Genomic DNA, 12,130 nt, shown 5'->3' with positions numbered 1-12,130 from the left:
AGTAGTCATCAACCCATTAGATACAATTTCCAGACACAGCAGCAAAATCTCAGCTTCTCTCGTCCGCAGTTGTATTTTTGGATGTGTTTTGAGTTAAGTTTTCATTGTCTACAAGAAAACACTTTGAATATTTCATGTGTTTACTCTAACGTTTCTAATTTCTATAATCGGATTCGATGTGAAATTGAAAACAACCGAAATACACAGGATTAACCGTTTCAGCCAACCTATCAGGAATAAATAATGCTTACATGATGGATAGGGAGAGAGCCACAGAGCAACCTCTGACCCATGTAAGGCCCTTGAAACAGACAATGAAAACTTAACTCAAACACATCCAAAAATACCACAAAAAGAGCATTGTAATTGTTCATTGCACAGGTGCAAATTCTACATGAAAGACTCTGTCACACATACAACAAAGCTGCGTCCTTATTACATTGACCAATACTTTATTAAGAAACTTCAATAATGCAGAATTCATTGAAGTCATATTGTTCAGAACTCTGCTTAAGCGGAAGAGGAAGAAGCAGTTTTTGCGGCCTCAAGTCTGGCACTGACAGCTTCCCAAGACACAAGATTGTTCATGAATGTCTTTATGTAATCTGGTCTCCGGTTCTGCTCGTTATACAAATAAGATTCCAACAATCAACAAAACAAATAAACCGATGAAGAAAACGGTTTTGTTGTGTTTGTGAATAAGCTGTTGTTACCTGGAAGTCGAGATAGTAAGCATGCTGTTCCATGTATCCAAAGGGAAGACAAAAAAATCAACAAACTTGTCAGAAAAATAGGTCTTAGGACAAACACTGGGACGAAAAAGTGTTTACTTACCTCCCAGACATCAATGGTAAGCAAGGGCTGCAAGAAATCACAGCCAAGATTAAGATTAAGTTAAGTGATCTCTAATCTAACTAAATTGTGTATTCAAGTTCTTTCATGAAAAAACTTACGAAAGAGCCAAGCACAAGGGGATTCACAGCATTTGGAGTTTTCACTACTTTGAGTTTGTCATTTGCATCTGAAATTAAAGCAGAGAGATAAGAGTAAGGAAGAAGGTAAAGTAGTATCTACGTACGGGTACGGCTCTTATATTTGAAACACTTACAAGCAAGCCAGGCCCAGCCAGCTCCAAACTGAGTGGCCGCAGCAGCATTGAACTCTTCATAGAACTTCTCATAAGAAGTGAAATCTCTTTCAAGCAGAGCAAGAAGCTCTCCTGATGGCTTTCCTCCACCATTGGGTTTCATTGATTCCCAGAAGAACTCGTGGTTCCACGCCTATAAACACAACCATTCAGGTTCAGCTAAACAATCATACACAATTTAAAAGATCAAACAAAAAAAAAAGGGTTCGTAATGACCTGAGCAGCGTTGTTGAAAGCAGGGAGGAGATCGCCATTGTTGTAGGTTTTGTTGATAATGTGGTCTAAGGGTTTGCCTTCAAGCTCGGTTCCAAGAACCTGCTTCTTGAGGTTGTCCACGTAAGCCCTGTGATGCTTTCCCCAGTGAAACTCCAGAGTTTGTTTGCTCATATGCGGCTCCAAAGCATCCTTTCCAATTATTATACCACGTAGCATTTCATCAAAATTGCTCTCTCACTCTCACTCAATATAAAAATCAGCATATTTTAAAAATAAATGAACCCAAAAAATATTGATACAAATTTCCCATCCTATATAGTGGTTTATTATCCCACGAATTTTCGGAAAAAAAAAACACTAACCACAAATTAATATATGGTGAAATTAGAGGAGTTCATTTAATTTGTAACGCATTGTTGCTTTTGGTTTTGTGTTAATAATAATAGCTGATGAAACTTCATTTGTAACGCCTTTGACGAGAGGATAAAAGGTATTAATGAAGGCTACTTTGTGCATAACAACTTATATCATCTAGTAGGTAGGAAGCAATATTATAATCCAACCATAAACAAAATGACATTTGCCAAAAATTGCAATCGGTTGGAAGAAACATATCAATAAAATCATGCATACCAGAGCGTATGGAGGTGGCTTGAGGACATAGTTTGCGGTAACAGCAGTTGAAGCAGCCATACTTTGAGATTGAAGCTACACATTAAAAACAACATAACATCGATTAACAAGATGCACCTAAAAAAAAAAAATCAATAATTCTTACAAAACACATAAGAATGTATACATGCGTTTGAACTTTGTATGTTTTCGGAAGACCAAGCAAATAAAAATGAAATTTCTATGTAGAAGAGCAAGAGATTTGTTGGACAAAAAAAAGAGTAAGAGATCACAAAAACTCGAACAGGAACTAAAAAAAAGAGTAGATGAGAGATAGAATGAGTACCTCTAGTTGCAAGGACAAGTGAGGAGAGCACACGCCAGTGGAATCTGTGTGTGTTTTGAGTTTTATGGATGGCTCTGCTTTTTGGTAATTGAGTTGCGTCGTACATGTGGCAGTACGACGTATCGTTTGTACTATCATTATCTTTTTGCAGTACATTTTTTGTTTCTCTCTTCGTGGCTCCTATTGACTCATTGTGTCGTCATAATTGGATAAAAAAAATTATGGACATCATTTTAATAATATTTTACAAATTATTTTTATATAAATACAATTATACAACGTTATGTACAAGTTTATTGAGTTGAACTATGTTAATTTCAAACATTCGTTTTTTTGACCAAACTCATATTAATTAGGCCTATCTTATCTATTTTCTAGAATTCTGTAGAATAGTCTGAAATTATTATGGTTTTCACATCTATATGAACATAGTGAGGATATAGTATGATGTTTTTTTTGTGTTGAAAATATAGGAATCGAGAGAAATGAATACTATTATGAAAAATTTACAGTACTTACAATGATGACGAGCCTGCGTGTAAGTTCAAGCAAAGTCCATTTGAAACAAAGAAATCTCGGTTTTGAGAGGAAAAATTATACACCATATCCGTGTGTTTTGTTAGTCTGATTTCATTTAACTTAGGAATTAGGATGGGGAACACCATACGCCAGTATTAGTATTTAACTTGATGGTATTTTTGAAAGATGAAGTCTCAAAACTATTATTTTCACTTCATAATTAAGGCCGATTTAAATATATAATGATCATGTCCCATGTATCATTCACTCAATAAAGAATTTAATTGATTTTCTGACATTTCTATACTCTTCCATTTCATGCCATGTTATAAAGAGAACGTCTTCCCATACACATCAAATGCCTCGTTAGCGCTCAACTGTGGTTCCTGCGGTACCAATCCAATATGCCAATTATTGCAATTTAATTAACATTAACCTTGCTATGGAAACCATTTTATCAAAGTAATGCGTAGATGAATGGATTACCTGAGTTTTTTGAGGGGCTTGGTTTACTTCTTCTTCCTCATCAGAAGGAACAGCGCCTAAGATGAGCAAACCAAGAAGAGTAGTGAGAAAATCACCGCCTTCCACTTCCACAAGCTCTCTACCTTTCTTTTTGTCAAAGATCTCGTGAACCGTTGATCTCATCGCATTCAGCAAGGACCCATAAGTAGTCCCATGACCACGTTCTATGGCCTGAATGAATGCATACGTCATTGCCCCAGTCCACGCACTCCCTGACAATTGCTGTAATGCACACAAGTTTCTTTTTGATGAAAGCTTTTAGAGTAGCTACTATATAACATCACGGTGAAAAGATAAAATATGGATGATTTTACGTTTTGTGGAATTTGTTTACCAATACTATCAAAAGTTGTTTGAAATCTAGAGAAGTTATATAAATATTGCGAACAGGCGGAAATGTACCGGAGTGTCAGCAGAGGTCTGGTCATCATCGCAGCCCGTGAAGGAGAAGATTTCACCGCCACTCGTACCTTTCCATATTCCTGATGGAGGTCGATGGTCCTCCCATTCGTAGTTTCCAAGCCTAACAAATGAAGGATCAAGAAAAAGGGTTAGTGTAGGGAGCTACACATAGACAGTTCCTGTTTGGGTATAGGGCATACATTTAATACATGGCTCCATTGGTTTATTAACATTTACTTCTACATGCATGCTACATGTTTTGATCATATAATTATGTAAATTGGAAACGCAACACCAAGAAGAAAAGTAAATATATTGTGACTAACACAAAAAACACATTAAACCACAAAACAAGACTTATAGATATCGTACCTGTCCATTCTACAAAGATAGGGCAGGTCCAAGACGGTACCACTATGACAAGCGTCAATGATGGCGTGGAGCTTGACTCCATAAGGGAGAGGCCGTACGATTGTAGCATTGATCTCGTCATCCACGATGACACCTGAAGTCCTGTGATCCACCGGGAGAAGAGTCTCGTCAAAGCCGTCGATCTCGTCGCCGTTGTGGTCCATCTGGTTGTTTCCGTGACCGGAGAAATGGAAAACGAGGGAATCTCCTGGTTTGCAGCTTAGAACTAGCCAATGCATCGCCATTGTTATGTTGTTCTTCGTTGGCAATCTCAATGGGTCCTCTTCTTCTTCTACGTACAACATTTTTTTGACAACTTTTAACTATAATAAAATCATATGAAAATATGAATGTGAAAGGTGTAGGGAAAATATAATAATATACCGTTGAGCATAAGAATGCAAGATTCAGGGAAGTGGAAACGCTTCATCAACATGAACTTCATGCACTTTGCGTCATTGATACATCCTTTCAGTTCGTCCTTTGTATTCTTATAAGAAACCCCCACGATCACCGCTCGCTTCTGTCCGTGTACCGGCGGCGGGGGACCCGACGGCGCGTGATTGTATGGAGACGGTGCCGGGGCCGCATGAGTGAACGGATACGATGCTGGAGGCGCGTGGTTGAACGGCAACGGTTCCGACGGCACGTGAGTGTACGGAGACGCGTGGCTAAACGAAGAGGGTGCTAGAGGCGCGTGGTTGAACGGAGACGGTGGAGACGGCGCTTGACTAAACGGAGAAGGTGCAAGCGGCGCGTGGTTAAACGGAGAGGGTGCTGGTGGCGGGTAGATGTGAGAGGATGGTTGAGGAGGTATAAGAGATGAGTTGGGAAAAGGAAGAGGGGTAGCCGGCGCGTGAGATAGGAGACGGGGCTCGGGAGCGATGAGAGTGAAGGCGTGGCAAATGGAGCAGCGGATTCGGGTGGCCCCGGGAGGGAGGTGAAGCGGCGTACGACAACTGGAGCAGTCCACGAGCAACAACATTCTTTTTCTTTAATATATCCCAAAACTCCTTTATATTTTCTCGGGATTTCTAGTTTCCACCTTATAAGTTGCAGACTAAAGCTTTTCGGTTTATGATGCGCGGGGCCAAATCATCAATGATCAAGGGATTTGTTATTACAAGTATGCATTGGAACTTAAGAAGAAGAAGATGCCAAGAAGGTAAAGAAGAAAATGCTGAGTAAAGAGACGACTTCAGGCTTTTATGTATTCGTTCGTGAAGACTTTTTTTTGTGGATCATTGTGAAGTCGTCTCAACTTGAATATGTACAATGTACAACACAAATTGAATTAGCAAGTTGAGAATTTTTATTGTTCCTTCTCTTCTATTTTTTTTTTTCCATAATGTAAGCATGGATTTGATAGTGCGAAAGAACTAATTAGAATGTAGTTGACTTTGATTTATGATGACTTTGCTGGATTATTGGAATTAATTTTAGCCACTATACTATAGTAAATATAGTCATATATGAAGCTGTTCTTATTGACCATCGACATTGTCATGTCCGATGGATATACATACAATACAAGACATGCACTCACTTGGAGATTTAGAACAATTTGAACAGTCGACTAATTAACAAAAGGATCCAAGCAAAGGAAAAAAAAGAGACGATCGAATTACAGTTGATATCGAATTTTAAAAGAGTAGCAGTTGTGTATTTTAACTGTCTATTTTTCCAATTACTTTTCAAAAAATGTCTAATACACTAATGGACTCTGTTTTTATTTATCTCATTTGTGTATCTACCTACAAGTTTTTAGATATTTTTGGGGTTGTAGAGATATTTGAAAACATTAGGTGTCAAATTATCTTTTATGGGTTTGTAATTTGTAAATAATAAATCAATTTTAGTAACTTTGAAATTGTGGTGAGGTATTACGGTATCATTATATATATTATTGTATAATTAGGGGAAAATGTAGATATTGTAAATGTTTGTTAGAGACTACAGAGTAAAAGTGAATGGCATAGACAATAATTGTTAGTTAAGGTCTTGAGGAGTTAACAAAACGGCCAAAACAGGAAAAATATAAGCTCAAGTAGGCCGACATGTCTCATACCTTTGGAATAGTATAGCTTACGTTTTTACACGTTGTAATAGTCTTTCAGGTTTTTTTTTGTTTTTTTATATATGAATGTTTTAGAATTGTGCACACATAGTTTTGTTTATTTTTAATCTAAAACATCATTAAACATCTACTTCTACACAATTGAACCTATAAAACTCTAAAACATGTAAAACATCATTAAACATCACTAAACATCTACTTCTACATGTTTTAGACTAAAAACTCCTTTAATGAGACCGAGGTCTATTTTACTTACAAAACCCTGAAAAATTAGATACTTTATAAGCCTAAGTCGCTGAAAAATAGATTGAGAAGCAAGCGACATATGTTATTTTGTCTAACCCAACTCCGGTCGTAGACATGTTGCATGGTGCAAATAATCCCGAGTAAGGATATTCTAACCTTTATACCAAAACGGTAAATAAATTAATTAGTTGATTGTCTCAAACGTAGTATGTAATTAAATTGGGTTTAGGAAATATCAAGTTTAATTTACTGATTGTCTCAAATATAAAGCAGTAAATTACTAATAAACAACTCGACAAAAAAAGGAAACCGCAACTGCTATCAAGAAAGTCAAAGGAAAGAATTTTGTCAAACTATCCAATATTTTCTATTTCAAAAAAACTAAATAAACTATCTAATTTCTTTTTCATTTGAAATCTCTACATAATATATAAATCTGAAAGATGTCAAAAACAAATATTATATCCTTTGAACAACGAAATAAGGATTTAACCAGAAAAAATGGAAGAAAAGGAAAGATGTGTTTTAAGTTTTAACTGGCTACTAGTCAGATTGCAAACTATCTAATTTCTGGAAAAGAAGAAATGATCACTATTGCAAAAAATTTAGCACCAAGGACACTTGGTCCTTCATCCGAATTCCTCATCCAATTCTGGAGGCTTCAAAACTCAAAAGTGATATGGTTTCATTATGTTACTCCTAAGTTTGCTTTTATCACTTGGCTACTAGTAAAGAACATAATTACAACGGGTGACAAACTAGAATACTGGTGCTAACCCTAGTTATGTTTTTTGTAGCTATCCATTGGAAACTACTGCGCATCTCTTTTTTCAATGTCCCTACTCACAACATATCTGGGAGACCTAGTAAAGAAGTTTCTTCTGAACAAGTATCACACCGATTGGCAAGAGATTATGGTATTACTTGGAGGCGAAGACCTTGACAAGACCACTAAGCTTATCATTGGCTATGTTTTTCAAAACTCTTTACATTCTATCTAGCTGGAGAGGAATGCACGGCGTCATGGCGAGCAACCTACTACGGAGGCGAGGCTAATACAATTCATTGATAAAAATATCATAAACAGGCTCAGTATCATTGGGGATAGCGAAGGAACATGCATCCAAAGGTGGTTTGCTGCAAAATTTTACTAAATTTTTTTTTATTGTTTTTAAGAGTCTTTTACAAACTTTAACAAAGGTTTCACCGCAAGCTTTATAAAACGTTTATTTTTTTTAATATAATTTAACATTAAATTTAAAAAGAAAAGTTGTAACTGGCTGCATGTGACCCCTTTCTCCATAGATGGGTCCTCCCATGAGGTGAGGATACGTGTTTTATTCAGTTTAGTGTCCACTAGGAAACATAACTCGATTAACATAATCATGTTGGTACGTACAGCTTTGTTTTCTGTTTGGTTTTTTTTTTGTGTGTTTTGTTAGCGAAGTCTTGAATTCCAAGTTGCAATGGCTTTTCTTAAATAAACCACGACTATTAAATTAAAAAGCTTGTTAAGTTGTTGTGACATGATTATCTTTAAATTTGGTTTATGTACTCTATTAAAAGCTCCTTGCATAAGAAAAGCGAATTAATGTTTTAATTTTTGAAATGGCAATGACCTGTTCTTCCACGTACAGTTTCCCGAGAATCAAGATTGATGATCCCTACGGCGCACCAGCACAAGACTACAAGAAGTACGAGGTGGTTAATTCTGCTGGTCGGACTTGGGATTGGGGCCACTCCGATGATCAGCATTATCAAGGATATTATCAACGGCCAAGGAACATGTCCAACTCAGCCAACTGGACAAGAATTCACAACATGATCCACATGGTACGAACAAAACTTTCAAGACACGAAAGGCTTACTTCTACTGGGTAACAAGGGAGCAGGGATAATATGACTGGTTCAAGAACATTATGAACTATTGCATGCACCAGCGTCTACGAAGAAGGAGACGTTCGTTCAGCCCTCATACATATGCTTCAGTCCCTAAACCATGCCAAGAGTAGTTTAGACATTGTCGCTGGGACAAGGGTCATGTCCCACTTCGCCAAACCTAATTGGGAAAATGTCTACAAACAGATTGCTATGGATCATCCTGGCTTTAATGTTGGTAAGCCTAATTCTCTCTCCCCTTCATCAAATCAACCAGTAAGCGTATGGTTTTGTTTCTCGGGCTGCTTCTCAGAAAGTAAGATTACTGATAGTGATAGATAAATCAAAGTACCAACCTCTTACGTCAACTTACATGCTATGCTGATTTCACATCGCACTATTGGATTCAGGTCATGGAAAAATATTAGAATATTAACTTGAGTTTCACATGTTCAAAAGCATTGGTGTAGGTTATAGTAACACTGTAACAGAGGTCTAAAATATAGATTTGATATTGACGTATTAGGTGAGCTAATTAATTACTTTAAACAAAATAATGATATCGATGACTTGCTCACCCCCGGATTAGTTCAGTGCTAAATCTATTATTAAAAAAAAGAAAGATAATGGTAGATATGAAATTCTTTTAAAGATAATGTGTATGAGTGTTTTATCGTGGAGCATGTACCTGCATTGACAAAGGAACTAAGACATCTAGCTTTGAAATTCACACACAAGACGAGAACAAAGTTTTCCTTATGAGAACTTTTAGAAAATGAAAGATAATACGCACAATGCTGATAAAGCGCATGATGGGCTACACAATGAAACAATTGTGGAGTATGTTTGTGTTTATAAAATTGAATTTGTGGTGTTTTGTTTTTAAAAATACAAATTCTAAAATAAAAGGTATGTTGTGAATTGTGATGATGATTATTTGAGTATATATTTTTAAAAATATTATTATTCCCTATCCAAAAACCAAGTTTAACATAAGTTCTTTTGTAGACTATATTATTCTGAAAAACAATTATGTTACTTGAACTGTGTAAAACGAAAATGTTAATGTAACATGGTATGGATTTTGGAAACAATTAGTTCAAGATCAGGAAAGTAAAAAATCCCTTTCGAGAATTAGTTGGACGTTGGTGTTTTTAGAATTAGAGCTTTTGATTTCGATAGATGAATGATTTAACGAAGCATTTATAAAAATTGACAATCATGCATGTTGTAAGAATTTTTTTTTAGTCGTTGATGAGATTTGGTATTCGGTCTTCATTAATCAACCAATGAAAAAGTCAAACAAAAATGCAAATACAAAATCGTGGGCCTAAGTAAGTCTATACACGTTTCACGTTTGTCTCAATTTGTTTACATTATGTGGAATATATTATGTGCGTTTGTTCTGTTGATTGTCTGACGAGCGTCGCCTCTTATAATATAAAAAATGACTATGCGAATATTTTTGGTCGTCTCATCATCTTACATCCCAGAGATCTAAAGAGAGGATGTTTTTTTTAGAGTACACACTTTCTAAATCGTCCCTCCTTTTGCTTACAGAGCATTGACTTGAGATGCAAGAAACAAATTATTCCGTTTAATCATAATTTCTTTTTTCTTCTTTTGCTCCCGTTTGGTTTTAGGTTGTAACAATGCAGAGAGTGAGCTTTGAATTACCGGACTATCATCATCACTCAGACACAGAGGCTGAGAAGAGCAGCGATGTAGTTCCGTTGAATGGATCATCGCCGTTGACCAACGAAAACCTGGCTATGAAAAACCTTAGAAACACGGCGGCGGATGAAGAATCGAGCGTGAAGGAAGATACGGAGCTGACGATGCAGAAACGAAACGGTCGGGTGAAACTTACTAACAAGCTCAAACGCTTGAAATCATCTGTCTTTGGAGAGAGTAAGCCAACTGGATTGGACCGTTCAAAGTCAACGGCTGGTCGGGCCTTGAAAGGGCTCAAGTTCATCAGTAAGACCGACGGTGACGCTGGATGGAGTGCCGTGGAGAAGCGGTTTCTTAAGATCACAGCCACTACTGGTGGATTGCTACTTCGGTCAAAATTTGGTGAATGCATAGGTAAAAAAAATTTGTAAAATCTAGGGTCTGGATCACAAATTAACTTTGGAAATGATTTGGTTCTAATTAATAGGTATATTGACTTATTGTAGGGATGAACTCAAAGGACTTTGCTTTGGTATTGTTCGATGCATTAGCTAGAAGACAGGGTGTGACAGGGGATGTGATTGATATGGACCACTTGAAGGAATTTTGGGAACAAATAAGTGACCAAAACTTTGATTCCAGGCTTATGACATTTTTTGACATGTGATTTTTTTCAATCATTATACTCAATTTTGTTCTTTTCGTTTCCTTTATCTGGTTCTCTACAAGTTATGGTGATGGATGTAAAGTTTGAGCCAAAAGGGTTTGTGAAAATGCAGGATGGATAAAGACGCCAACGGTAGACTGACAGAAGACGAAGTTAGAGAGGTAACAATTTTTGAGACTAATTATTAGGTCTTGTTTAAACATTGATATCTGATTAATTGTGTAAATTCTAAATACAAACAAAAATACGGTAGAACTTGTAATTTTATTTAGAAAATTAAACAAATACATGAACCAAACGCATACAAAAAAATTCAACATCTTGATATTTGTCTTTGAGAAATGCTTGATGCGTGAGATTAAATTTGTTGATACTCTTTTCTGTATTTCATTTTGTGTTTGGCAGATCATCAACCTTAGTTCGTCTGCCAACCATTTGTCATCTATCCAGAAAAAGACTGATGAATATGCAGCAATGATAATGGAAGACCTTGACCCTGATCATATGGGGTACATCATGGTAAACTTTGATGATGATGATCTGAAAACCAATATATGTAGTTTCTATATGTAACTTTGTGGTGACATTAAAACAGGTGGACAGTCTGAAGAAATTGCTTCTGCAAGCGGAAACACAATCTGTAAGCACAATTAGTGAAGACAGAAAGGAGCTGAGCGACATGTTAAGTGAGAGTCTCAAGCCTACGCGTGACCCTAATCCGTTGAGGAGATGGTATCGTCGACTTAGATATTTCATATTGGATGGCTGGCAAAGAATTTGGGTGATCGCGCTATGGCTCACCATTATGGCCATCCTCTTCGCGTACAAGTATATCCAGTACAAGAATCGAGCTGTGTATGAGGTGTTGGGGCATTGTGTGTGCTTGGCCAAAGGTGCAGCAGAGACGCTGAAGCTAAACATGGCCTTGATTTTGTTACCTGTATGCAGAAACACTATCACGTGGCTTAGAAATAAGACTAGGTTTGGTGTTTTTGTCCCTTTTGATGACAACATCAATTTTCATAAGGTAAAAACCACACAAATTTCTTGTTATTTTAAGCATTTATGCTAGTGTAGTGGTTGAGGAATCGCCATATATATCGGTCTGAGGATGTGACCTAAAACACTCACATAAAAGAATTTTATAATAACTTGACGCCTAAACAAACAGGTTATAGCGGTGGGAATTACGGTAGGAGTAGTCATACACGCCGTGGCCCATTTGGCTTGCGATTTTCCACGGCTAATCGCGGCAACTCCCGAAGAATACATGCCTCTCGGAAAGTTCTTCGGGGAGGAGCAACCGAAGAGATACTTGCATTATGTGAAGTCAACAGAAGGAATAACAGGACTCGTAATGGTTCTCTTGATGGCTATTGCTTTTACACTGGCTCTGCCTTGGTTTAGGCG

At 37.0% G+C, this 12,130-nt stretch overlaps 3 protein-coding genes across 3 annotated transcripts; 1 reads left to right on the top strand and 2 right to left on the bottom strand.

Annotated features, from left to right (window-relative positions):
• On the bottom strand, window positions 311-2,492 carry LOC104722469 (superoxide dismutase [Fe] 1, chloroplastic-like). Its single transcript, XM_010440636.2, has 8 exons — window positions 2,322-2,492; window positions 1,997-2,071; window positions 1,364-1,552; window positions 1,109-1,280; window positions 954-1,021; window positions 835-861; window positions 714-737; window positions 311-618 (listed from the first exon to the last, which is right to left on the bottom strand). The coding sequence occupies exons 1-8, from the start codon at window positions 2,475-2,477 to the stop codon at window positions 511-513; spliced, it is 819 nt and encodes a 272-aa protein (XP_010438938.2). The 5' UTR covers window positions 2,478-2,492; the 3' UTR covers window positions 311-510.
• Window positions 2,952-5,389, bottom strand: LOC104722468 (metacaspase-2-like). Its single transcript, XM_010440634.1, has 5 exons — window positions 4,563-5,389; window positions 4,140-4,470; window positions 3,768-3,888; window positions 3,327-3,587; window positions 2,952-3,226 (listed from the first exon to the last, which is right to left on the bottom strand). The coding sequence occupies exons 1-5, from the start codon at window positions 5,161-5,163 to the stop codon at window positions 3,167-3,169; spliced, it is 1,374 nt and encodes a 457-aa protein (XP_010438936.1). The 5' UTR covers window positions 5,164-5,389; the 3' UTR covers window positions 2,952-3,166.
• LOC104727764 (putative respiratory burst oxidase homolog protein G) lies at window positions 9,857-12,122 on the top strand (the record flags this gene model as incomplete). Its single annotated transcript, XM_019231804.1, has 6 exons — window positions 9,857-10,467; window positions 10,560-10,716; window positions 10,833-10,881; window positions 11,126-11,239; window positions 11,316-11,747; window positions 11,892-12,122. Coding segments are annotated over exons 1-6 (1,419 nt in total), but the record flags the coding sequence as incomplete, so codon positions are not given.

The sequence above is a fragment of the Camelina sativa genome, chromosome 11 (genome assembly GCF_000633955.1).
Source record: "Camelina sativa cultivar DH55 chromosome 11, Cs, whole genome shotgun sequence".
NCBI lineage: Eukaryota > Viridiplantae > Streptophyta > Magnoliopsida > Brassicales > Brassicaceae > Camelina > Camelina sativa.
This window is presented reverse-complemented; position numbering and strand designations above follow the sequence as displayed.